Source organism: Amphibalanus amphitrite, unplaced genomic scaffold, assembly GCF_019059575.1.
Source record: "Amphibalanus amphitrite isolate SeventyFive unplaced genomic scaffold, NRLGWU_Aamphi_draft 000875F_arrow, whole genome shotgun sequence".
Taxonomy (NCBI): domain Eukaryota; kingdom Metazoa; phylum Arthropoda; class Thecostraca; order Balanomorpha; family Balanidae; genus Amphibalanus; species Amphibalanus amphitrite.
In genome coordinates, this window is record NW_024882369.1 from 263,826 (window position 1) to 291,220 (window position 27,395).

Sequence of the window (27,395 nt, forward strand, 5' to 3'; positions counted from 1 at the left end):
CTTCTTACGGGTTTGACTTTTTGCTTTTGACTTTTTGCGTTTTTTTTTACTTTTTGCTTACTTGATTTTTTATTTCTGACTTTTTGTCTTCTGACATTTAGCCGATTTGACTTTTTGCCATTTTACTTCTATCGTTTTGATTTTTGTCTTTTGACTTTTTGTTTTTTGACTTTTTGTATTTTGACTTTTTGTCATGTACTGTAGGACCTAATCGGCAGCAAGATATGTGACTTCAAACCTCAGCTGGACCGTCTTACCCCACCTTCGGCTTCCCTTGCCTGTTCCCGAGTGTTTGGGAGTGTTGTATGTACCTACATTGCACATACCTACATACATGCCTATTACCTAGGTACCTACCTTTTGGACTTTCGTCCATAAGAAGCGCAGTTCAATTTTCTCCCATTGACTTATATTGGAGGAGTCACAAAATTGTCAATTGACCTGACCTTAGGTCATCGATAGGTAGGGTAGGAAGAGGTAACGTCGAGAAAAATACAAATCTTCCTCCAGAGCAAACATTTTGCGTTGGTTATGCAAAGGCTGATGCACGACCATTTCATTGCACACGCTATAATAACAATTGCACACGCTATAATAACTTCTGATAGAGGCGTGCTAGAGCTGAAAACGCCTTAGATGTGTTCGGCTCGACGTTGCGGATAGACTGATATGCAGCATGACCTTTTCCTTTGGTGACCTCTGGTGACCTAACCTTTGACCTGACCCAAAAAATGACTGAAGTGTTTTCGTCCTTATTTTGGACGTTCTTTCTATTTCCGCTTACCGCGTGTCTCTACGTGGCCCAGGAGCCGAGTTAGAAGGAGGGGGGGGGGGTGTTTAGACCCCCCGGCCCGGCGCGGAATCTCGGAGCACCGGCCCGGCGCGACCGCTTCACATACGGAGCGTAAACGGTAAAGCCCTATCCGCTTACGTGCCCAGCGCACTTACGCGTATGTGAAGTGGTCTTAAGGCAAAAAAAAATTCCGGCAGGTGGCTATTTTTCTGTTGGTTTGTTTGTTTGTTTTGTTGGGTTAGGCCCTTTCGGTCGACAAGACCATTGCAGAGCCGGAAGGATGATAGGAATTAGGGGGAGACATTGGTCTGGGCAGGCACCCTAGTGAGTCGCCGGGGCTGAGCCCGTCCAGAGGACAGGCCACCCAGCCCCAAGGCACTCACTGCACCCGGCTACGGGGTGCGCTCCCTCAGGAGCAGCGGTGCCGCTCCAAGGGAGCAGCCCGCATGAGATAAAGTTGCCTGTCCAGCCCGGAGGGGGGTTGCGGCGTGGAGGAGAAGGATTTCAGTATCCTGAGGATAGAAGCACGGAAAGGTGTTCTGTTGGTAAATCTGGCCTTTGGACTAAGGGTGCTGTGCTCGACTCGAGCTCTCCAAAGGCAAAAACCACGCCGACTTGGCTTTGGAGCTGCAACAGACGGCGGAGGTCGGGGTCACCGCTAGGGAGGCGGCCGTGTGCAGCGGATTTGCTGCGCCCGAGCACCCATAGAGCGGCACAATTCCCCACCTATGGCCTATGCGCTACTCCCTAGTCGCTACCTTCCTTGCACAGGACCTGCCTTCTATCATCTATGGGACCTTCTGACACGCAGCGCTCATCTGAAGAGAACTAATAGTACAATGAGTTGCCGATAGAGGCGCTGGGGAAGGAAAATCGTGAAAAAAAAAACTATAAAAATTTGAAGAAATTCAGGGCAAATTAATTAAACATTCAGTTTTTTCTTTAAACATTTTCTAAGGAGAATATCAAACATTTTTGCGACCTAGCTTCATGAATCCTCGAGTTCCTCCTATCCGTTCAGGAACGTTTTTAATGGATTGTTTTGATACGTTTGTGGCGTGCGTGTTGCATTTCAAGCCCCTGAGTGAGCGCGCGGGGGCGGAGAGCAAGGGGATAAGAAGTTTTGGTAAGATATTTACTTATTTCGGGCTTTCATGTTGATATTCTTCTTAATTAAATTGAAATACTAGCATCGAATTCGAATATGAACAACAATGACATGCATCATGGTTCATGAGCTTCTTAAACAAATGGCATCTTGAGCTTGATTCTTGGCTTCTCATCACAGATCATGATTGTATTATATAACGTATTTTATTGGTGATACGAAATCAAAATCATTCAAAAATGTCAAAAGGACAAATTCCAATCTAGACTGACTTCAGGCCCTAATAATGCATGAACCTTGTTTGCTTACAACAGAAAGCTATTGGTTATTTACAGTCACCGTGCTATTGGTGCTATTGCCTGCCCCACCATTACCTACCCGTGTTATGACATATGACTTATGAGGAAGCTGGAAATCTTGATGCCCCCACTGCTTAAAGGAAATATAGGTACCACTTTTAACATGGAGTTTTGATTTGGAATAGCAGTTATTTGGCTTGGGCTGAGATAGGTAAGCACAAATCAGGAGCAGTGGCAAATTGATGGGGCTCCTGCACAAAGCAGGAGGGACGCCGGTGAAAACAGGGCACCGGAGGGCATATTAATCATGTGACATTTGGAGCTTCTCCCCCTCCTTCTACCTTCTACATGCTAAACGTCACGTGTGAATTTCACAAACCTTGATCAAATCCCCCAGGCGCCCTGTTTTCACCGTAGTCCAGCAGGAGCCCATCGAGCACCCTAGGCAATTAGCAATATCAATATTCCATTTCTAGATCTGGAAAAAGTACCTTGTAGAGGAATTTGGTGCATTGTAAAAGAATGCTGAAAAAGCAGCCACCTATCTCAGAGGCTAAGCTCAGCCAATCAGCATGCAGTTGCTTTTGAATTATACAGTATGATTGTTTATTGGTTAACCTAAAACAAGCTTCTGTGCCATCACTATTTAACCTTTAGCCTTTAGGTTGAAGAAGAGTGTGAGTCGTGAGACATGACCATGAGTGAGTGCTGAGTGCTGATAATCTAATTTTGTTCTTTTTTTAGGTTGAGATCAAGATGGAGCCACTTGAAAAACTGGACGAAATATTTGAGCTTGACAGTGACCAAGAGTGTGACCTGAGACCAATTGATAGTGATGACAGGTCAGCATGGTGCTGGGTTACTATGAGTTATGTGGGTTGGGTATGGATTACTTACTTACTTACATGGATTACTTGTTAGTTATCCATGGGTTGGGGGTAAGCTTTAACTTAAGGCACCTGCTGTTCTGTGCTGCAAAATGGCAGATACCTACTATTGCCATTTATATGGGATCACAGTCATCAGCATCACTGCCATCAGTAGCATTATCATTCATTACTATCATCATTATGATGGAATTTATAAAAATGTCATGGTCACAACTCACAGCTGGTTGGTATGGATGCTTGGGAAATTTGGATGCCTTTGATCTGTTTGAATTATTAGCTAAAATTGATTTTTGCTGACTAGATGCAGTCACAAGCACAAGCTGAGCTAATGTTTTAATCACAACACTGGTAAAACTGTGCTGGATTTTATACTTAAAGACTACCTACTCCAAGACTAGGTAGCACTGTCATCAATAACCAGGAATACTTTATTTTTCAGTGATGATGAATTTTCTCAAGATCTTGTGCAGCGTCTTCAGCGTCTGGACAAGCAACGTCCCAGATCAAGGCAGCAAGGAGGTGCCAAAAGTAGGCTTGCCCTGCTTTTGTCTTGTTTTCATATCTTCCATCCTTTATCATGCAGAATATCTACCTTTCTCATGACTAATTTGTCATGTAATTTTTCATTTCAGTGTCAAACTAGGCCAGTGTCAGTGTAGGTAATCGTTCTGTAAACTTGGGCGTGCCTTATCCCCTATCAAACGAAATACTTTCAAAACTTGCAATATAATTGTAACTGGTGACTGAAGGTAGGCGCAGGTCTCTTCATGTTAACTTGTTTCTCTTGTTTCCCCAGAATCCAGATTTTTCTTTGTACCCATCAGTGTCTCGCACCAATGCTGGGATCTATATTTTTCACGTTCAAATGATTATTACCCTTTATGCGTCGCATCTGCATGTTCAATGTTTCTTTTTCTAAGTCTTTTCTCACACTGATCTCCTACCTTCCAGAGCCCGTTGCGGTTGAGGATGAGTTCGAACGGGCCGTGAACGCCGAGCTGTCAGCCTCAATGGTGGCGCACTGCCGCCGCCTCGCGCCCCAGCTCGTCAGCGACCGTTCCCTACCGGCCGCTCCGGCGGAGAGCCGGGGAGACTCAGCAGCTGAGACTTCCCAGCCGTCCGCCACACCGGCCGCCGGTACTGCGTCGGCGAACGGCGCCAAGACCCCCTCCAAGGGAGAGAAGAAACAAGGGGAGAAGAAACAAGAGGACGAGAAACCGGAACAGGAGTACTATGACGATGTGTATTTTGATTCCGATGACGACTCTGAGCCGGGAGATGACGTCAAAAGTCCGAGTGCGCCAGCGGATACGGCGACAGTAGCCACCGTCGATTCCAAGATGGACTCAGAATCTCCTACAGGTGCGTATTTATTCGTTATTATTTTGTTTTATCTAGGGCGCGTTCGCAGTCTCCTCGGGCGAGTAAAATTCTACATTGTCCGGCCAATTCCGTTCGATAACCGCAGCCAAGCCCCCGCTGACCTCGAACGCCATTGGCCGGACGACGTACAATCTTCGTCGTCCGGTAGACTCCGAATCCGAGGTTTGTGTTCGTGTGCTGACTGAATCCTCTTCCTACCACTACCTGGCGGCGGATGCTCTAACTGCTTGTTCGTCATCTCCCCGTCAGATGGCAGGGCGGCGGGTGCGCCGGCGGCCGACCCCGGTAGTAAGCGGTCGGAGCGGCGCCGCCGCCGCCGGCCGGTTCTGTCCAACGATCAGCTGTTGTACGACCCAGAGATGGACGAGCGGGACCAGCAGTGGGTGGACCGGCAGCGGCGGCGCTACCAGCCGGCCGCCGGCAGGTAGGCAACGGCTTATAGGCAGAAGGCGCCGGCTGACAGGCTTATAGTGGACCAAATAGGCACCGGCAGCGGGCACAGCCTGTCGGGAGGGGCATGCTCTCCTAGGAAGCGTTCGAGAGCTTCTTGGAGGCTGGGAAAATTGTGGTTAGAATGTTGCCATCCGTCCTTCCTATCGCCGTTACCAATTCGTCCGCATGCTAGTTCGCACTGCCTTGCATATCCGAACAGGCGGTCACCTCACTCTGACGGCGGTGGAGGGTGGGCCTCTTTCGACCATTGCTGGGTGATCTGCCCCATCTGGACAGTCATGCTCCAGCGGAATGGTCTCAGCGTCTGCGGCGCACCAGTCGTGGTCGAGCGAGCCCAATGTCTCGCCTCTGTTTTTAATTCCATGACTCTGAGAGTCGTATTTTACCAAAAGGGGCTAAAAAAGACACGTTGCCGATTTAAATGGCTGCCTTTGATAAATTATGTGTGTTGAAGGAAAGATGTACAGGGTGTAAAGATGTACAGGGTGGTACTCAGTATTCACCAGACAACGGCTGAACTTTTGTTAGTCTTGGGGTCCGCTTACTTCCGCTATTTGAGCGTATCATCATATAAGCATTCGACACCTATCGTATATGGCGAAATGATTACCGGTCTGTTCATGCTTTGCCACCTTCTTTGGCCTGAAAAGATATGTTATATACCCAGTGATTGACCCCCCAATTATAACTCATCTTTTTGAAGTTATCGGCATTTAATTCATGCGTAGGGTACTTTGGCTGCATACCGTCATCGCTATTATGAGGCACGTTGAAGTCACATTGGAGTCACAATAACCCTGCACTGATTCACGGTTACCACGCCCAAATGTCTGGACACTTGCAGTGGTTGCACTGTGGTGTCCTGTAATCGCTCGGCTCTCCATGGCCTGTCATTCAATGGTTCCTGTGCTACAAACTGCTGCGTGATTCTGATAAGCCCGATCTCCTCTCTGAGAACGCATTTTGATCAAGGTTTTATTTGATGGAACATGAGCCGAAAGGTCGACTCGAACTCAACGTTTCTGAATTTTTACCCTGAAATGTGTCTCTGCCTTCTTTTTCGGTTTGGTTACCGTGAACGTTTGTTTTCCTTCTTGCCACGCTTATCACTTTTACCAATATTTCAAACAGTTACTTATCTTCGATGTCAAATAATCATTGTTCTGTGCAGCCGACTTTCATTTGCGCACCGCTCCTTGCCCTCATCCAGAATTCAATCAGCCGTCGGTCGACGGGGCCGGCGGCGTTCTGGCTACCGCCACCGCTCGGTACTAAAAGTGAAAGTTGCCGCCCATGCTCCAGAAGCGAGAGCAAAACCCGGCAGAGGTGTTGCGCCACATAGTGATTAGACGCTATTCGGTTGTGGGTCCGAGGTCTCTTGGTTCTGTATCATCTCATGAAGCTAGGATATGGACGATTACTGGACGATGACCGTCGATCGTCCATATGCAGCAGGCTGTTTGGCACCGTCATATTTTTGCGAGTACGAAAATACTTTACGCTTTTAGGAGAGGTAGCAGAGTTGGTGAAGAGGGCGCGGATAAGCCATTCGCCCTGCTTTCGTAACATTTGCAACGTAACATTCATACTGCTAGTGGCCCATTGCTTTGTAGTCCGACATGTAAACAAGTCTGGGATTTCACCAAGCCAAACTCGACTGTATGCTGGGGAGTTTTCTGACCGTACCATTCCCGACAGCTCAACTGGAAACCTACAGTCGAAGCCCACTAAGCTGCCGCACAGTGACGCGGTGCTCAACTGTCCTGCCTGTATGACCATGCTGTGTCTCGATTGTCAGAGGTAAGCGAACGCGTTCCAAACACATATCTCATTTGTATTCTATCATGAATTCATCCTTCTGGCTCACTACAAACTCTAACGTTATGTGTAATGAAAGAATTTGTTTTCTTCTAAGTGTTTTCAGTTTTTTAGTCGACCCTGATCGGTCCCTTCATTTTCTTCACAGACACGAGCTATACAGTAATCAGTACCGCGCCATGTTTGTCTTCAACTGTGAGGTGGACTCGACTCAGGCGCTCCGGTATCGTCTCAAAGAGCCGCCGAAGCGGCGAGGACGGCGTGGCGCAGTCGAGAAAGAGTCCGACGACCGCTCCTCGCCGGCTGACTCTCAGGAACTCTTCAATCCCGTTAAATGCGCCACTTGCAAAACGGAGGTGGCTGTATATGATAGCGATGAGGTGTATCATTTCTTCAATGTGATAGCGAGTCACTCGTGAAGTCATTGTTGAGTTATGATCTGTGACCGATTTTCTGTCGGTACCCGTTTCAGGTGTAGCCCTCGTTTTGTATACTGATTTACAGTTGTGTCCGTCTGTCTTGTGTCGCAGGTGGAAATAATGAAGACTTGAAAATATATGCTGCTTTTTTGTAAAAACTGTTCCCGAACCTATAAAATAACGTTGCGAAACGTGGATGCTTGAATGTTTTGAAAATGTAAAGCGACCGAGTGGGACTGCTTCATTTTCCCGCCCTGCGCGAAACTGTGATGAGACATATGTGTAATGTCGCATTAGATCATAAAAATACACCATACAAGACACAAATTGTATTTATATCATTGGTCCCAAACGTATTCGTTGAAACGATCTGCCTTCAACGTTGTATCAATATTTATATAAATAAAATAAGGAATAAATTTGTGCAAATGAATGCAGAACACGAATATATCTGACTTGGTCATATCCCTTAAGTCAAGTTTTATCACATAGTTATACACAAAAGCATACACGCCTGAGGATAGCTAAATAGTTACTTCAGCTATCGTAGATAAAAGATCCTCACATCTAATCGCTGTCGACTTGGTCCTGCAGGTGTCGCCATAATTATTTCGCTCACCACCGTACCTGTGCTGGGGTATACCTCACTGATATTCGCCGCGAAATACGGCAATATTTTTGTCGGTTTCAAACAGCTTGACCTCGAACAGCGTGACGTCGGAGGGCAGGAACGGCTGCAGGCTCTCCCAGATAAAGACGGCAATGTTCTCCGCCGTTGAGACAGTTTCCCTGTGGATAAAACATCAACTTGTTGAAAGGAGACTCATTAAATTACCTACATCAAACATGGGCACATCACACGAACACATCAAGCTCGGTGGTAAGACTTGCCAGTAAGTGAATAGGTATTTCAAAGTTCCTGCGCATTTTTAGAGTTGAGGCCGATGGACAGTGCAAAATCCGTTTGCTTTGTGCATTTACTACTTCATGCAACACAGCAGTTGTGTGCTCCATTTTGGCCTTAGGGGCTAAGCTGTAGGTAGCTAATCTAGGCTACGCAACTAATCTAGGCTACGTTGCCCGTTGGCAGGGGGTAAGTGGTTGTGAATAATTAAATAAATAGCAAAGGCTATAATTGGGTCAATTATTAGCACAGCCGCCCTCGAATATTTTTGCGAAGGATCGGTTTCCAGGCGATTTTGTGAGGACTTATGAAGACGCTCCATGTCGCCTTGTAAATCGGCTTATTAATGATTGCCTACACCAGTAAAACGCCTTTTGGGCGAAGAACGAGCGAGCGAGATAGTGAGCCCTGCACGTGCGGAAGAGCGAGAGGGTGCCTCCAACGGGCTTGCGCAAAGCACCCTTCTAACCGGTCGCTAGCGGTGTGCCAAATTTGAACGCAATCGGCCCAGCCGTTCCTGAGATCTGGAAGCGGCATTCTGCACGTGCGCACGTGCAAACGGGGTCCAAAATGACTTTTGCACGGCACCCTACTAACTGGTCCCCAACCGTGTACCAAATTTGAGCGCAATCGGCCCAGCCGTTCTCGAGATCTGGAAACGCCCCCTGCACGTGCGCACGTGCAGTAGCACCCTAACCGCAACACATGGGAATGCATTGCCTGGTGGGTGCCTACCTGTATGCCAAGTTTCAGCGAAATCGCCCCAGTAATTACCGAGTTACTGAAATGGGAACAACTTTGGCACCTCTTATTGTTGTATTTTGCACGTGCACTGGGGGTGACCCCTACATGCATCGAGAGTATCCTATTTTAGGTAGAAGGGATGCTGCTACCCTACAAAAATTACCGCAAGTCAATCGCCCAAGCGGCTGCTGAGATATGAGCCTCTCAAAATCACTACTTTTGCAAAACAGCTTGAACACCCTTGACTTTTCACGTGGCACGTGCCACGACGGTCACTGAGATGCATCAAAAGTAGTCAATTACGGGTTAGAAGGGATGGGGCTACCCAGCAAAAAAGACCGCAGGCTAATCGGTCCAGCGGTTGCTGAGATATAAGCCTCTCAAAAGCGTTATAGGCCGGGCCGGGCCGGGCCGGGCCGGGCCGGGCCGCTCATACTGAGATTTTTCCGTTATATTGAAAAGACTCACTTCGCTCGCTGCGCTCGCTCGCTCGTAATAATCGGCTTCCTTGTTTGGTAGTTGGTCCAGTAAAATAGCCAATTACATCGTAATTATCTAGGTCTAGCTGACAGGGCTGTTTAATTGGCATCGTATTTAAATGGATTTGGCCGGGGCTCGGCAATGAACCGTGCTAGATGTCCATAAATCGACATACCTACGTGTTATGCCAGCCGTTTTTTTTTAGAACACTTATAATGGTGTACGATGTTAAGCAATTATTTAGTATAGGCGGGCAGTTCTCACATTCTTTGAGAAAAAAAAATGAATTTTGAGATACGTGAATAAGTGCTACGTTCTAACGACCCGTTCTCACCTGAAGTACGACCCGTTCTCACCTGAAGTACGACCCGTTCTCACCTGAAGTACGGCACGTCCTTGTCGATGTTCCTGTGGTCCATGACATCCATGATGGCCCTCTCGATCCAGACCTTCATGTCGGAGATGTTGACCACCATGCCAGTGTGGGGGTGGATCGGACCTCGAGCCGTGACCTCCACTGTAACCGCGTCATCAAACGGGCGTCATCCAAGGGGTGGTGACACCACATGGGCGTCATCAATGGGGCATCGTCGGTGCATCATCAGCCATGAGCCGGGCGTCATCACTTCAGTAGGGTGCAATCAATTCGACTTTCTTTGCCGCTTAACTTTCTGCTCGAAATGGCGTGTTGTAGCTACAACTTACAAGCGATCGACGATGAATGTGAAATGACAAAAAGAAACAACCAGATATGAATATCACGTACAATTGCGTTACCGTTCACTTTATTACATTTTACCGTTCTCACCTCTGTAATTGTGACCGTGTCCATTGACGTGGTTACACTTTCCGAATATTTTCTTATTTTCTTCATCCGATAGGTGCACGCTGTGAAAGAAACTTATTTTAGCCTCGCCAGCTGGTGGGGGTCTCAGCCAACCTCGCCATGAGGGGGGGAGGGGGTGTATAAGCTATGCGCCACAGTTTTCCCTGCACGTAGGTATATTAAGACTGGAGAGTGTGACAACTGGCAACCCCTCCCCCTCCCCCCACTCACGAGAGCGAAAGCTAATCACTGGGCATTGGCATGAACTTGCCAAGCTTCCGCGAACTTAATAGCAACGCCGTCTCATGCACTGTGCACCGAACAGTAAACAGCACTGGCGTCCCTGGCGCAGTTAATGGAGGGCGGCCTGGCGAATCAGGAAGGGCTAGTACGTCTGATATCGCCACACATTTATGGGTATTTATGTCTCGTATGGATACAATATATAGTGCGTTTAGTGACATGACACGATAACATACAATATACAAAACTGAACGTAAGCTAACGGATGTGATGATTTGACCGATATGTTATGTTTATGCTAAAAGCGTGCCGGAACTCGCGATTCACCTCCCACTGACATGATCAGCGCTGTCGCAGGTTCCCTAATGACCTGTGGCCTGTCAGGGCTACCGGAGGGCTCAGAAGATCTAAGCAGTGCTTTCGCATGGCTCTCAATCTCATCCCTCCAGCTGGCCTGAGCGGCGCTGTCGGAAGGTGACCCCAACACACACTGACCTGTAACCTGTCACGGCTATCAGAGGGCGCAATCCCCGCTCACTGACCTGTGCAGCCGATGACAGGCGCTGAAGCTCTGGATCCTGGTGATGTAACCGATGGGCACCCCGCCGGTGCCTCCCACCGCCCGTCGGTCGGGGGCCATCGGTGCGCCGGGCGTGGCCCCTCGGCGGTACCTCCCCTTCCGCCAGATGACAGGCCTCTGGAATGTACGTACCTATCAGCATTCAGCACCCATGTTCTGGTTAAATCCCTCTGGTCGCCAGTCCTGCGGGCGGCTTCCAATAGGTTATTGTATGGAACTTCCCCAGGGGCGTCGCCGACGGGGGGGTCGGGGGGGGGGGGGTCGTGACCCCCCCACTCTTGAAAACTGGGGGTGTCGACCCCCCCACTTTTTGCGATGCTGAGTATGCTTTTTTAGCTTTTATGTCAGTGAAGCAGGCGTCAGCAACACCAACAAATATATCAGATTCAAAATCGCTTCAAGAGCTCCCTAAAGCCAATTAGCCAATTACCTAAAGGTCAATTAGCTGTGGGCGGGGAACACCAGCACAACAATGCTTTTAAGTAGCCCCCATCCTAGTATACCTTTTTATCCCTCAAAGGATTGGACGCGCCAAAACTGCCCCGAGCGTTCGTCTGATCGTTTAAAAAAAAAAAATGGTCGCAGTCGATTCGTCGGATCAGTACCTAACTACAAAACTACAAACTAGCCTCAGCCCCATGGCTACCGTCACAACTAGCTGTACAGTGCACATGTAGGGGAAAGGGAGTCAGATGGAACCGTCTCGGGCTTTCGCAAAGAAGTCGCGCAAAAAGGAGCCGATTGCAACAAAACTTCCGGTGCGCTCGAGTTAATCACCTACTTAAAATAAATCGATATCCCTGATTCAAATAAAGATGACCTTAGTTCACTTTTTCATAACGTGCTTTTAATTGATAGGGTAGTTTTTGGAGCTGATTTTGAACTTAGCGCCCATCTGAACATTTAAGAAGTAGTTGTGTTGCTTATTCATATAACATGCTAGGAAGCAATCGGTGGTGGTCATCCACTATTAGGCACTGGTCGGTCTGACCTGATCTACCCCAAATGCATGGAGTCATCATCTTCGTTCAAAACTAAGATAACATTCGTAATCAGAACCTCGAAAAACCATCACAACTTACATTCGTTAAGTTCTAGCAGGTCCCGAGTTTCTCTACATATTGGCGATGACCTGAGTCCTGAGATGACCCGAAAACTTGTAAATGGGTATCATCGGCTTTCTCTCGTGACGGGCAGCATGCTCTTTTTTCCGCAAACCTGTAGATCGATCAGGGGTCGAAAGCATGCCTCAGCGTTAGTTTAGTATACGTTATACGTTAGCGACTGGGAAACCACCAATAGAAGGGCTACCTACAGTGAAGCAGAAAACTATTCGATAGCTCTTTTAACGCTCTTTCGCTAGCTTCGCGTTATATTTCATCTCAGGTCTATGTTTGGCCCATAAGAAGGCAAACAGCTAACTGGACAGATTCTGCCGAAACATCTGCTTTGCAATAACTTTCGATTCCGTGAATTTGTATGGTATGTACATATGTTGTCTTGTCACCACCGTCTTGATCTCTTTGAGACGCGTCACATGAGTTAAAATTTGACCATTCAGAATTAACGTTAAAACGACCTCAGGTCAACGTTATGTCCTGATCGAAAAAGGACCTCCTGCTGCATATGAATGGATCTGTGTTGTTGAGCTGAACAGTGAACAGTGAACACCTTCCAGGTGCTGTCATCGATCTACCGCGTCTTCGTCAAAAGTTGTAGAAAAAAAAAAATGCTGGTGGCCATCGATGGACATTTCCACTAATGACCTTTCGAGTCATCACTCGCCATAAGTTGCACCCTGTCCCTGGCAATGATGAGCTGATTTGTCATGGCTCCAAAGATATTTTGCGTTTCTGACGAACTTTTTCAAAGCAGGAGGCATTCGTGCTTTTTCTAATTTCTCATTATTTTCTAATGATGAGGTGACGTATTTGACCTGCCTTCAGATCATACATAGATGTAAATCCTCAGTTAGAATCATGAATTGCTGACACGTATAACCCCATACATTAGGTACCTATACAGTGTACCAAATTTCGAAGTTATGGGAGAAAAGCTACAAGAATGGCGAGAGGGGAAAGTTTTTATGGAGGTATACCGTATAACTGAACTTGACATGGCGACCTGACCAGTGATAATTTTTACGCAAGTGATGTAGGTAGGTATACCTACCTAATAGGTTATACCAAATTTGGCGGCGCTGCGCGCCGATTTGTTACACACGCACACACACACATACGCACGCACAAAACTGGGAAGTGTGGCAAAAAAAAACCCTACCCATCGGGTGAAGACTAGAAACCCGACCCCCCCACTCAAAAATCCGTGGCGACGCCCCTGAACTTCCCCTATCGCTGGTAATCACATCAGACGCCATCTCATGCCAACTTCATGGAACTATGTGAGCCTGAGGCATGGCAGTCTGAGTCATCGCATGACCAGAGAAGAGACAATAACAAACTTCGGACTCGTGGTTAGTGGCTATGTTTCTGACTTCTCCCTCCATCCCTCTTCTCTATTTTCTCGCTTACGTATTTCGAGTTGCACTTGCCTCAGTGTTTCCCTTCTCCGTCTGCTGCGGGAGCTGGCACGTGTACCACCACCCCCTCTGGCCGCGCTCTGCGCTCTCCAAGACTCTGGAGGGTGGCACTTCTGGCAATCGATCGCAGGCCGCAGGGCTACCTCACCGCCATCTATGAGGTAGCTTGTAAAGTTAGAGTGAAGGTAATGTCCCGCTAGGCGGCTTATTTCTCATGTCTTGCTGCGGTAGCCGAGACGAGTTGATTGTCATAACCTGTGACGAAGTTGTTTAAAAATCCGTATTTTGTTTATCGCTGAGAAAAGCTGCGCAAACCCCACCTATTTGGCGTATCTTATCACGAATATTTTCCGCTGTCCACTGAGTGTGATAAATTGGTAGCCCCAGGTCACCCGAGGTCAGATGACCAGGCTATGGGCAAGTGATATGATTTTTTTTAAAGTTAAGAATGAGTCACTGTTGCACCAGCTGAGTAAGTGGTTGAAACTCTGACCAACTGCTGAGGGTGGTACAACTGTAAAAATATATGGTTATCCGGATTCCGGAGTTGAGCCATCTGATCTGTCAACCACCTAATTTGTCGGTAGGTATGTTTATTTGTTCAAAGGCCTACACGTCCGTTTTATTACCTTGTCCTCATCATATTCATTCCCAAGAAATCTCTCAATCTCTCACTACTGATGCATTTGGTAGTTGGTACGCAGCTCTAAATGTCTCCATTCAAACGTCGTGATCCATTAATTCATTCAATAATCTATTCGTTTATCCATCCATTCGTTCATTCATTGAATGCTGCCACTCTTTCATTCATTGATTGCTCACATCCTTTCAATACACTCCCCAATCATAGCATACCAGGACGTCCTGCCTGACGTATGTACGGCCGTCAATCCGCCCCTCATACAGAGCCCACCGATTCTGTCGTCGACCTGTTTTCACTCCGGACCCGCCCCGTCCACTGTGTAAATAAACACGGCGTCCTGTGTCGTCCTGTTACGGGGGCCGGGCACGAGCGGGCGAGCGTTGGTCGGTCGCTGCTCTCGGAATGACTCCAGACATAAATACCAGCAGACCGTGGTCCCACTGAGGGTCGTTCATGAGGCAACCGACCTAACCACTTCTATTTGTGGTGAGATGGTTTTTTTTAAATTCAATACTGTAGGGTGTCCCGAAAGTTTTGTGGTAAGCTTTAGTCCTGCTTTTGCGTCAATATTTCCTGACCTTATGGCTAATACAGCCTACAGGCCACGGATAAATTCGGCAGCAAGTCTATAATCAGACCGTGGCCGTGGCAGGCGACACTTTGATCTGTACTTAACCCGCGCACCGACGGGGGTCTGCGCCAACTTAGTACCGACGGGGGGGGGGGGGGGCGGATGACCGCCCCCCTGAGATCTCGAGAACGAAGCAAGATAGCGACAAGCGGTAAACGGCATCGGATACGCACGGTCAAGATCTACAATTTTTACTAAGGTCATTTTCAGGTCAGGTCAAAGATGACGTCACAGGGGTCGAAAAAGTCAAAATGGCGGCGCTAAATATGGAGAGAGTTTTTCTCGAATAACTTTCGAACTAGTCAAGATAGGAACAAACTAAGGGCATCATCGTGATCCTCTCGTCAATCCGCATCGAATGATATATATGTTGACCTCGAAAGGTCAAGGTCAAAGGTTGACCTCAGGTCACGTGACCTTGAGGTCATCATGTATATCGTTCGATGCGTCTTGACGAGCTGAACACAATGAGACCATCCACGCGTCTGTATCTTGTTCCTGTACGGAGTTATTGGCCAAAACCCTTTGGTGACCTTTGATGACGTCACATGACCTCACAGCTGCCCAACAGCAAAACAGACCTCAAGGTAGTGAAGGTTGATCGTATATGAAGTCATGTATGGTATATGGGGCCATTCCGACCCGTTTTAGTGGTAAAAACAGGGAGTTGATTTTTCCCCCATTGACTTATAATGGGGAGGTCGCGAAATTGACCTGACCTTAGGTCACCGATATCAAAATTCCGAGATATACAAATTGTAGCTACTAATGACCTAATAACATCCTGCGACTTTCAAAGGCCTCCGACATCTACTGTAGCTCTGGCACGGTGACAAAGTTGCAAAAAAGTGACTTGAGGTTGGGTCATTCAGAGTGACCTGGTGACCTGACCTTGAAAGGTAGGAGGTTCAAACTTGCACACCATGTGTAAAATTGATAAGGGAATAGTCATACCAAATTTCGCGGCGCTACGCGCCGCGGTTTTCCCGCTATTCGCGAAAAACCTCAGGGGGGGGGCGGATATCCGCCCCCCCCGTCGGTGCGCGGGTTAAATAAGCCATTTAAAACCTTTTGTACTTTTATGAGAAAAGCGCTCTCGAGTTTTTCATCTAGAGGAATCATGTCTCTGCATCTGAAGCGACCTGTATCGCATTTTAATTCGTTATCCCCAAATAACCTTTATGATAGCAAGACCGGGTGCGCCTCATCGTCATCATACTCGTACTCTGTTGCATCATTAACCTCGCCAGATAGGGTAGTACCTACTAGATAGTAGATATATTGCGCGCCGCACCTCGCCACAGTACAGTTGTGTCTGCTCACCAGTCACCACAGCATCACCTTGCCCGCCGCAGGAACACCGAGTAACGTCTGGCCGTAGCCATGGGCTGTGGCCTGAAGCTTATATAGAATTGGCTACCAATGGATGTTGTTTCATGTTTGCCAGTGTTGGGTTTATGAGGACACGTGTTGCATATATGGAACATCAACCGTAGTACACGTAAGAGTGAGAGCAATATTCATTGTGTAAAATATAGTTAACTGTTTTGAATGTAGGTAGGTATATAGGTGGTTGTGTAAAGGTAGGTGACCACACCGAAAGGACTGACTTTCGGGGCACCGATTTGTCTTTCTGGGAGTTTTGACATCATGAACTGGCCAAACAATGCTAGGCTAAAGCTGGTCGTCTTGGTTACTCTAACGATAAACAAACAACACTCATCATAACCCGGAGAACCTTTCTATTCTGGTTAATTAAAAGTGGCTATTAGGTTAAGGTTACAGATAAATGGATAAAATAGCGATAAAAAATCGACTCTGGATAGTGGATAATTACTCGTCCCAGTATATTACTGGAATTGTAAAGCATTATTGGTGTATAGATACAGTATAGGAACATGTCTGCAATTGATCTATCGGCAGAACGAAAAAGCATAATACACGTCTCTGTCAGTTGCGCTGCGCTACATGATTACGAGCGAGCGAGCGCAGCGAGCGAAGTGAGTCTTTTCAATATAACGGAAAAATCTCAGCATGAGCGGCCCGGCCCGGCCCGGCCCGGCCTGTAACGCTTTTGAGAGGCTTATATCTCAGCAACCGCTGGACCGATTGGCCTGCGGTCTTTTTTGCTGGGTAGCCCCATTCCTTCTACCCCGTAATTGACTACTTTTGATACATCTCAGTACCGTCGTGGCACGTGCCACGTGAAAAGTCAAGGGTGTTCAAGCTGTTTTGCAAAAGAAGTGATTTTGAGAGGCCCATATCTCAGCAGCCGCTTGGGCGATTGTCTTGCGGTAATTTTTGTAGGGTAGCTGCATCCCTTCTACCAAAGGTCGGATATTCTTGATCTATGTGAGGGACCCCCACTGCACGTGCAAAATGCAAAAAGAAGAGGTGCAAAATTTGTTCCCATTTCAATAACTCGGTAATTACTGGGGCGATTTCGCTGAAACTTGGCATACAGGTAGGCACCCACCAGGCAATGCATTCCCATTTGTTGCGGTTAGGGTGCTACTGCACGTGCGCACGTGCAGGGCCCAGGGGGCGCTCCCAGATCTCGAGAACGGCTGGGCCGATTGCGCTCAAATTTGGTACACGGTTGGGGACCAGTTAGTAGGGTGCCGTGCAAAAGTAGTTTGGACCCCTTTTGCACGTGCGCACGTGCAGAATGCCGCTTCCAGATCTCAGGAACGGCTGGGCCGATTGTGTTCAAATATGGCACACCGCTAGCGACCGGTTAGAAGGGTGCTTTGCACAAGCCCGTTGGAAGTACCCTCTCGTCCTTCCGCACGTGCAGGGCTCACTATCTCGCTCGCTCGTTCTTCGCCCAAAAGGCGTTTTACTGGTTACGAGCGAGCGAGCGCAGCGAGCGAAGCGAGTCTTTTCAATATAACGGAAAAATCTCAGTATGAGCGGCCCGGCCCGGCCCGGCCCGGCCCGGCCCGGCCTGTAACGCTTTTGAGAGGCTTATATCTCAGCAACTGCTGGACCGAATGGCCTGCGGTCTTTTTTGCTGGGTAGCCCCATCCCTTCTACCCCGTAATTGACTACTTTTGATACATCTCAGTGACCGCCGTGGCACGTGCCACGTGAAAAGTCAAGGGTGTTCAAGCAGTTTTGCAAAAGTAATGATTTTGAGAGGCCCGTAGCTCAGCAGCGGCTTGAGCGATTGTCTTGCGGTCATTTTTATGGGGTAGCTGCATCCCTTCTTCCAAAGGTCGGATACTCTTCATCTATGTGAGTGACCCCCACTGCACGTGCAAAATACAACAATAAGAGGTGCCAAATTTGTTCCCATTTCAGTAACTCGGTAATTACTGGGGCGATTTCGCTGAAACTTGGCATACAGGTAGGCACCCACCAGGCAATGCATTCTCATGTGTTGTGGTTAGGGTGCTACTGCACGTGCGCACGTGCAGGGGGCGTTTCCAGATCTCGAGAACGGCTGGGCCGATTGCGCTCAAATTTGGTACACGGTTGGGGACCGGTTAGTAGGGTGCCGTGCAAAAGTCATTTTGGACCCCGTTTGCACGTGCGCACGTGCAGAATGCCGCTTCCAGATCTCAGGAACGGCTGGGCCGATTGCGTTCAAATTTGGTACAGCGCTAGCGACCGGTTAGAAGGGTGCTTTGCACAAGCTCGTTGGAAGTACCCTCTCGCCCTTCTGCACGTGCAGGGCTCACTATCTCGCTCGCTCGTTCTTCGCCCAAAAGGCGTTTTACTGGTATTGAAAAGACTCACTTCGCTCGCTGCGCTCGCTCGCTCGTAATGAGCGGCCCGGCCCGGCCCGGCCTGTAACGCTTTTGAGAGGCTTATATCTCAGCAACCGCTGGACCGATTGGCCTGCGGTCTTTTTTGCTGGGTAGCCCCATCCCTTCTACTCCGTAATTGACTACTTTTGATACATCTCAGTGACCGTCGTGGCACGTGCCACGTGGTAAGTCAAGGGTGTTCAAGCAGTTTTGCAAAAGTAATGATTTTGAGAGGCCCATATCTCAGCAGCGGCTTGAACGATTGTCTTGCGGTCATTAGGGTAGCTGCATCCCTTCTACCAAAGGTCGGATACTCTTGATCTATGTGAGTGACCCCCACTGCACGTGCAAAATACAACAAAAAGAGGTGCCAAATTTGTTCCCATTTCAGTAACTCGGTAATTACTGGGGCGATTTCGCTGAAACTTGGCATACAGGTAGGCACCCACCAGGCAATGCATTCCCATGTGTTGCGGTTAGGGTGCTACTGCACGTGCGCACGTGCAGGGCCCAGGGGGCGCTCCCAGATCTCGAGAACGGCTGGGCCGATTGCGCTCAAATTTGGTACACGGTTGGGGACCGGTTAGTAGGGTGCCGTGCAAAAGTCATTTTGGACCCTGTTTGCACGTGCGCACGTGCAGAATGCCGCTTCCAGATCTCAGGAACGGCTGGGCCGATTGCGTTCAAAATTGGCACACCGCTAGCGACCGGTTAGAAGGGTGCTTTGCACAAGCCCGTTGGAAGTACCCTCTCGCCCTTCTGCACGTGCAGGGCTCACTATCTCGCTCGCTCGTTCTTCGCCCAAAGGGCGTTTTACTGGTTATTATTATAGCTCGATTTAGTAGACAGTGACACTATTACCCTGACATTGATCAGTTATGGATCTCCATCACTGATCAGTCTATATGTTCGACCGTTTCCCGTGGCATTAACGTTTTTATATAATACCCCGACCGCTCCCCATCATAACGATGCTTTCTTTAAATACCCACTTATGTACGTGTATGTACGGCCCTCCAGCAAATGAGTGGTTGGTTAGCTATGTGCTTTTGGTGTAATAAATTTCAATGACAGAGACACTCCTGTAAAATGACTGAATAGAAATGAGAGGAGGGTTCGCACTTCGGCAATGGTTTTCAACAGCCATTAGACGTATTCATCAATGCAAATCGCTTATTGTGATGGTGGCAACCAACCACTAAATACCTGGAGGGCCGTATACCTGTGATTGGCTACTGGAGAAAAGATAGAACGGAGGCTCATCGACTGATAAAATTACGAATTCTGAATAATGTAAGCTATGATGAAAATATGGCAACTCAAGGCAACTAAAAGGAGGCATCTACGAGTTTGTTAAACGCGACTTTTCCAACATCGTAAAAAGCTTCTCATGGCGAAGCCATGGGCTGTGCCTGTGGCATTGAGTGTGGACTATGCGAATAAAGACTTAACCCGCGCCGGGCCAGTCCTCCGAGATTCCGCGCCGGGCCGGGGAGGGGGGGGGGTGTCTGAACACCCCCTTCTAACTCGGCTCCTTGGCCACGTAGCGACACCCGGTAAGCGGCAATCGAAAGAACGTCCAAAATAAGGACGAAAAAACTCGGTCATTTTTTGGGTCAGGTCAAAGGTCAGGTCACCAGAGGTCACCAAAGATAAAATGTTGACTATTTCAACATTTTGGAAACTGCCGACGGCTATATCGGGAACCGATAGAGCTACAGCGCCGCGGAAAAGCGCATTCGATAGCCCTTTTACAGACCTTTCTGGGTAATGTTCTCAGATTTGACCTCAGGTCAAGGTCATGACCTGACCGGAAAAAGTCATGTTGCATATCAGTCGATCTGCAACGTCGAGCCGAACACATCTAAGGCGTTTTCAGTGCTCTAGCACGCCTCCATCAGAAGTTATTAGCGAAAAACTGTTAGATTCTGTTCGTGACCTGAGATGACCTCGGGGACATAACGAGGGGTCACAGTTGCCATTTTCCGGTTCAGTGTGACAATCTTACCTACATCTCGATGCTTGAGAGTGTCTAGAATAGCTTACGTGCAAAACAGACGCTTTTCAACTTTCTCCCATTGACTTATAATGGAGAGGCCGCAAAAGTGACCTGACCTTAGGTCACCGATATCAAAATTCCGAGATATACATTTTATAGATAATGCTGCTCTTATCAATCGCTGAAAGTTTCAAGGCAATCGATCAGTCGGTGTAGCATATGACGAGCATTCTTATCTTTTCTGAGGTGAGGTCACTTGGCGTGACCTGGTGACCTGACCCAAGGCGACCTGGGTCTGAAATTTTCACAGCATGTGCGGAAAAGATGCACGAACAGATGCGCCAAAAACGGCGGCGCCGAGATATCTGCGAAAAACCGCAGGGGGAGGGGTGTTCAACCCCCCCCCCCCCTGGCCCGGCGCAGGTTAATAAGGGATTGGAGGACGCCTGAAGTGCTGAGGACACCGGCACTTCGCGCTAACAGATGATCACTTTAGAGGGCAAGTTGAGTACTTCCTCGAACAGTTCAATGTTCATGGTCCATTGAACGCCCAGCTGCTGGTGGAGTTGGTAGAAAGTCGCAGTCATTATAAAAGGGTCTCATTCATTTAACATAAAGGAGAAAATGGGGATCGTTTGGGATCAAATGACTACTGCCACCTGCAACATTTTCTGACAAATAATCGAAGGCTCGTGAACTGAAATAGTTGAGACAGTCTCAATATTGCTCTAAAGTTTGCAACCTTTTGCTGGTTGGTTTAGGCAGGTAGGTATAGAACTGCTCTGGCCTGCCAGGACACGTATTTTATTATTTGCATGCCGCATTTAATATGTCACGTTATTAAGACACATTAATATCTAACCTCACAGCATCTACATATTGCGTTTTCCTATGTTTTCTTGGCCACAACAAAACATAACTAAAACCAGCCAGAACACGCAATAAGTTGTTATTTTATTTATATCTTGCATATTCCCAACCCGGACTTTGATTATCTCCCACTCTAACATCCTCTCCTTACAAATACCCTTCTTGGCTATTGGTGTATTTTATATAGGTACGTCCAATGCATATTTCAAGCATTCAGGTATGAATTTCAAAAGTAAATGTTACATTGTTTTGTTTTTATTTGATAATTCAACACAGTTTTGAACTTACAACATGACGAATATGAGTATATAATGGAAAGATTATGCTAAGCACATAGCCACATCACTAATACATGAAGCACATCCTAGCATTAGCACCTCCCGGCGTCTACCAATTAAAATGCACTTTCCCCAAAAAGCCATTCTACCGTACGTAGCATGAACTTCGGCACAATGTGCACTCCTTTTGATAAAACATTTGCACTTTTGGTCCCCGACCTTTGCTGTCCTTTGCACTGTCACGCGCCGCCCACTTTTTAGTGCCGCTGCTGTTCCCTGTGCCTGCTCAACCTTCGAACGTCATACCTTCACCGTTGCGGGCCATGCAGTCGAAGTTTGTGTTTCTTTGTCTCAGAGGTTCACCATCACAGGTGTAATAGTCCAGTGTCTCAAGTGTCGTGTTCCACCGTCTCAGGCGTTCGAAAGTCGTGGGCCACTTCCTCAGCCTTTAGAAAGTCGTGTTACACTGTCTCAGATGTTCGAGAGTCGTATGCCACTAGCTCAGATGTTCGAAGGTCGCGGTCCACCGTCTCAGATGTCGCGGGTCCCCATCGTCTCAGATGTCGCGGTCCACTGTCTCAGAGGTCACGGTCCATCGTCTCAGGTGTCGTGGGTCCACCGTCTCAGATGTCGAGGGTCCACCGTCTTAGATGTCGAGGGTCCACCGTCTTAGGTGTCGAGGGTCCACCGTCTCAGATGTCGCGGTCCACCGTCTCAGATGTCGAGGGTCCACCGTCTTAGATGTCGAGGGTCCACCGTCTCAGATGTCGCGGTCCACCGTCTCAGAAGTCGAGGATCCACCGTCTCAGATGTCGAGGGTCCACCGTCTCAGATGTCGCGGTCCACCGTCTCAGATGTCGCGGTCCACCGTCTCAGATGTCGAGGATCCACTGTCTCAGATGTCGCGGTCCACTGTCTCAGATGTCGCGGTCCACTGTCTCGGATGCTGTGGTCTACTGTCACAAATGTCTGGAGGGCGTGGTTCACTGTCGTAGTATCCGAAAGCTGTCTTTCAGTCTCAGGTGTCTTTTTCCACCGTTCTACGCATGCCCGGAGGTCGTATTTCACTGGTTCAGGTGACCGAACTCCTCGTCCCTGGTCAGCCCATTGTGATGGCGCTAGGGATGTCAATCACTGGTTCAGGTGGCCGAAGGCCCGGCTCTTGGTCAGCGGGTCCATGGTGACGCTGATTGTGACGCCACCCTCGGGCCTGGAGGACGTGAAGACGGCGTCAGCGGGTACCAGGAGCGTGGAGTCGGCCTCCAGGGTGTGCAGCTCACCGGACACCTCCACCTCGCAGCTGCCCTCCTGTCGAACGGATAAAGCATCGTCAGTGGATGTTCGAACTTAGCTTCACTACCTCCACCCCACAGCTGCTCCCCTGCCAAACAGTGACGACAGCATGATTAGTGGATGCATTGTTCACCCTGCGGCCTGCACCTCACTTCACCGCTTCCTCTCCTCAGCTGCCCTTCCGCCGAACAGTGAAGACATAACCAGTGGACGCGTATTGTCATTTGTCATTATCGGTAAACTGCTGCTGCCAGAAATGCAGCTGAAGAGGAATACTTTCAGCGTAGCTTGTGTCAGAGTAGATTAATTACAGCGGGAACATTTCATATACCTACTTTTTATCTCACAATTTAAAGTTCATTTATAAGTTTCTTGTTCTCCCAGAAACCCGATCCCAAAAACCTAACCCTACACTGACTCACGATTTGCCAGAGGAAGGTCTCGGCGCGCGGGTTGTGCGCCTTCAGCTTGCCCTCCCCCAGCGCGAGCACATCGGTCTGGTAGGTGAGGTCGAACAGCCGCTTACTGCCCTCAGAGTCCAGCTCGGAGCGGTGTTTGGTGATCCACTGCTGCAGCGAGAACGGCTCCTCCGTCTGCCGGGCGAGCACATGGTGTTAGAGTCGGTTAGGAGAGATGATACGAGGGGGGAGGGGGCACGGGTGGAGAATTGTGCTGGACTGGGGGTGCTCGAGCTCTCCCAATTCCACGCCGGCCACGCCGGCTTGGCTTTGGAGCCGCGGCCGGGCGGCGCGGGTCAAGGTCACCGCTAGGCGGCGGCGGATTTGCTGCGCCCGAGCACCCCCAGCTGGTCACAATTCTCCACCTATGGGAGGGGGGCAAATGAGGGGAGCCGCATGAGTTGTCAGTGACGGCGATGTTGGCTTTCGTAGTTATGAATAAAGAAGATGACGATGTCATAATTCACTCAGTGTATTGCCAGGAATGAATCCGTTCAACTACTGAAGTATGAAACCATAAAACACAGTAGCTTTTCATAACCTCAATCCGAAAATCATTTACATTTTTACCGCTACTCACAAAGAAAGAACTATTTATAACCGTTCTAAAAAGGCAAGGGATCAATACACATCTGCTATAAGAAAACCATATAGCAGATTAACCCGGCCGGGCCCGGGGGGTAATCCCAACCACCGCAGCCCGGGGGGGGGCGTTTTTCGCCCCCCCCCTGTCTAACTCCATAAATAAGGGAGCTACGCAAACAAAAGCGATACCAAACGAAAGGTCCTTACGAGACGATTCTAGGGCACCTAAAATTTTTGACCTCAGGTCAATTTTCAAGGTCAGAGGTCAAGGTCAAAGGCAAAAACCGGCACATGTGTAGTGATCTCAAAGTAAGCCTTCTAGAGGACGGCAGGATGCATCAAACCGGCAAAATTGGGTGTCAAACGAAAGAAGAGAATCTGAGGATTCCGAAAATGTGCTCATAATCAAAGGTCAAGGTCAAGGTCACGCCCAAAATTGACCTCAAACTTTGCACTTTTTCGTACATCTTGCGTGCTAACTTCCAAAATGTTTTGAAATGTTTTGAGGCTTATCAGTCCCCTATTTGTGGTTCATCTTACGATACAAGGCTGCTCAAAGGTCAAGGTCACAGAAGAGTATCCTTGCTAGAGGCTATTTCACTGATTTAAGTTAGTAATAATAAATAAGACAATTTTGCCATCCGGAAGCTCTAAATGAAAGCTTAGAGGAAAATAGATGCCAGATTCGTGATCAGCGGGTACAAATTCATCATGAACGACCTTTCATGTGTCAAGGTCAACCAAAGGTCATTCGAGGTCACATGAGGTCAACATAAAATTTGACCTTTTCCAAACAAAATATATATCATTCGACGCGGCTTGACAAGGCGAATGCGATGGTACCACTGCCGTAGCTCTAGGACCATTTTTGTCGAAGTTATTTGCGAAAAACTAAAACCACATTTCGGGGTCGTTGACCTGACCTCTGACCTCAGGTCACCGAAACTATTTTTCTATTTTTCTCTAGGTCAAACGCTACACAACCGTTTTCGTAATTTGTCTTTATCTCTAAAACTCTATTTTTAGCAGCTATTTGAAGTTCGCGTCTGTGACGCCGAAGTTTGCCGTGCAGGGGTTTAGAAAAATCGACCTTGTGACGTCATCAAGGGGGCTAGGTCCAAATTTTTTACTACAGAAGATGTCAAATGGATGGGAGAAAAGGTACTGAAAGTTTCGCCTTCCTATCCCTAATCGTTCGGGAGCTATCGCAAATATTCGCCAGGGGGGGGGGCGAAAAACGCCCCCCCGGGCCCGCGAGGGTTAAGCCACCCACTTGTCTGACGGGGTCCGGTTCGAAGTACGCCGGACACATGAAGGATCCGAGGCCCGGCTGGTTGGTGCGATGCTCCTCAGAGTCGAAAAAGTCCTTGATGACCGGCCCCAGCTGTGACCCGAGGTCGACGCAGTAGAACCAGCGCTCCCACAGAATGTTTGTTGTCTCGCCCACATAGTATCTGCAAGGTGGGCGGGATATGGCTGACTGCTTTGTGGTGGATTGCGGCTCATAACGAATAATAAAGTCTTTACAACGCCTTAGCTCAACGATGTTGTTAGTTGAAAGGTCGCGTATTGTTTTCGTGTTCTATATTAAGCTGAACATTATCTTGAAGATACTTCGATTTATATTTTCTGTTATGCATAAGAGGACGATTGTTTTCCAATGTAGCTGCGAGCGACTTGTTATCAATTGCGTGACTTAATTTGAATGAAGGTTTTGTTTAATTTTATAAGCTACATCCTTACGTTTGCACGATATAGCCATCGGCTCGGGATATTAAGTAATCTCACCGGTCCTAGGTTCCTTGTGGATACTGGATAGATTTACACCCACCTAAGACAGTCGTACTCCTGGTCCTTGACCCTCTCCCGTTCAATCACCATCCCCGTGGTGTCCTGATAGCGCTGCGGCGAGTGCGGGATCTTACCCGGCAGCAGAAAAATCTGACAAAAGACGGGCAAGAGATGAGGTCAAAATCGTGGCAACAGGCAACAACTTCCATGAGGTCAGGCTACTCGAACGTCTTATATATAGGTAATCTGAGCATTATCATATAAGGAATGTTTACTGAAATCGTTGCACGGCCCCGATGTCAAACATTGCCATCGATGTTTGATGAAGCATGAGTCAGGAGACGACAGGAAGTTAGGCATCCCGTATGCCGGTGCTGTGCTCACCTCCCCTTCCTTGATTTTGATGTCCTTGAACTCGCCATTTTGCAGGGTCACGACGTTGATGTCGCCTTGCCTCTGGTAGAATACCTCTTCTCCTTCCTCCAGGTGGAAGTCCTTCCTCACGTTTGGGCCACCAACGTAGAACACCTTCAGTTGGCCATCGCCGTGTCTGGTAAACAGTGGTTTGGTCGGTCATGCAGCTCTCCTCCTTAATTTCTAGCACTTCTCCGATCCAAGATTTTATCTCGACTTTGGTATTTGGTACCTTTTAATTTCCGGGCCTCAACGGCCATTGGTTGCGGAAATCTAATCCGGGTAGCCGACTTACATGCGAATTACGCCTTACGATTAGTGACCTATTTCCGATTTTCTTATGCTAATTGTTTTCCGTTTAAGCCTGCAGTAGTATGACTAAATTGAACACCTCCACAGCAGGTCATGAGTGGCGACACAACCCAGGCAATGCCTGGTCGGAGTTAACGTTTCACCCGTCAACCTCAACATTACGATGCTTCTGTTATTTCAAATGCCAAAGTTTGAAATACGAGCGTGAGAGTTTCACGGTTTGCTCTCCAGACCGGAACAAGCCAGATCTAGCAGACGCGAAGTTCCCGGTAACTAAGCGCCCAGTATACTTACAGCATTTTATTGCACACCGGGGGCAGGAACGACGCTTTATTAGCGTCGATCCACTGCGCCGTTGTCGTCTTGGTCGCCATGGTAACACAGATATCCCTCGGCCGGACGAGGCGGCACGGCTCTCCACGACACAGACAGATCCGTACTGAGCCGAGTGCAGCCGGCCTGGGGCGGCGAGAGTCGGCCGGATCGTGGCGCCCCTGTCGACCGGACCTGTATCATAAACAGATCCACGACCGGGCCAGTTTGGCTGCAGGTTCTACGGTCCCTGAGAGGCGCGGCAGACGCCACCAGCGACAGCGTGTCTGGCAGATTGATAGATGGCCGGTCCAATTCGATTCCGGAGATCGCGTTCATATCCTCTGTCTTGTTTTGATCACGGCTAACAACACACTGTAAACCAAATTGACAAGTCTTGTGTAATATAACCAATCATCTCTTGGTATGTTTACCAACTGATACTTTTCAAACAAGCCGTTGTCTGGTGCATTGCTTGTCAGATGACAACTACGAGTCAATAGTTACTATGCACACCAACTTCTCAGTATCCAGACCAACTCTACATTTGTTTCAACATTTGTTTCTTAACCAGTTTT

The 27,395-nt window shown here is 48.3% G+C and overlaps 3 protein-coding genes across 4 annotated transcripts; 1 reads left to right on the top strand and 2 right to left on the bottom strand.

The window, feature by feature from the left end:
- Positions 1-1,653: 1,653 nt before the first annotated feature.
- On the top strand, positions 1,654-7,490 carry LOC122367519 (E2F-associated phosphoprotein-like). 2 transcript variants are annotated; one of them, XM_043340653.1, is made up of 7 exons: positions 1,654-1,919; positions 2,945-3,042; positions 3,530-3,618; positions 4,042-4,452; positions 4,723-4,897; positions 6,625-6,726; positions 6,893-7,490. In XM_043340653.1, the coding sequence occupies exons 2-7, from the start codon at positions 2,957-2,959 to the stop codon at positions 7,161-7,163; spliced, it is 1,134 nt and encodes a 377-aa protein (XP_043196588.1). In that variant the 5' UTR covers positions 1,654-1,919; positions 2,945-2,956; the 3' UTR covers positions 7,164-7,490. The 2 variants fall into 2 exon arrangements, with proteins under 2 accessions (XP_043196588.1, XP_043196589.1); XM_043340654.1 differs by lacking the exon at positions 1,654-1,919 and adding an exon at positions 2,150-2,411.
- Positions 7,478-13,622, bottom strand: LOC122367520 (6-pyruvoyl tetrahydrobiopterin synthase-like). The gene is made up of 5 exons (XM_043340655.1): positions 13,492-13,622; positions 10,903-11,057; positions 10,100-10,179; positions 9,670-9,808; positions 7,478-7,952 (listed from the first exon to the last, which is right to left on the bottom strand). The coding sequence occupies exons 2-5, from the start codon at positions 10,998-11,000 to the stop codon at positions 7,808-7,810; spliced, it is 462 nt and encodes a 153-aa protein (XP_043196590.1). The 5' UTR covers positions 11,001-11,057; positions 13,492-13,622; the 3' UTR covers positions 7,478-7,807.
- A 7,911-nt stretch (positions 13,623-21,533) lies between these two features.
- On the bottom strand, positions 21,534-27,119 carry LOC122367515 (3-hydroxyanthranilate 3,4-dioxygenase-like). The gene is made up of 6 exons (XM_043340649.1): positions 26,800-27,119; positions 26,164-26,329; positions 25,820-25,929; positions 25,262-25,442; positions 23,368-23,538; positions 21,534-22,960 (listed from the first exon to the last, which is right to left on the bottom strand). The coding sequence occupies exons 1-6, from the start codon at positions 26,877-26,879 to the stop codon at positions 22,784-22,786; spliced, it is 885 nt and encodes a 294-aa protein (XP_043196584.1). The 5' UTR covers positions 26,880-27,119; the 3' UTR covers positions 21,534-22,783.
- Between the last annotated feature and the right edge of the window lie 276 nt (positions 27,120-27,395).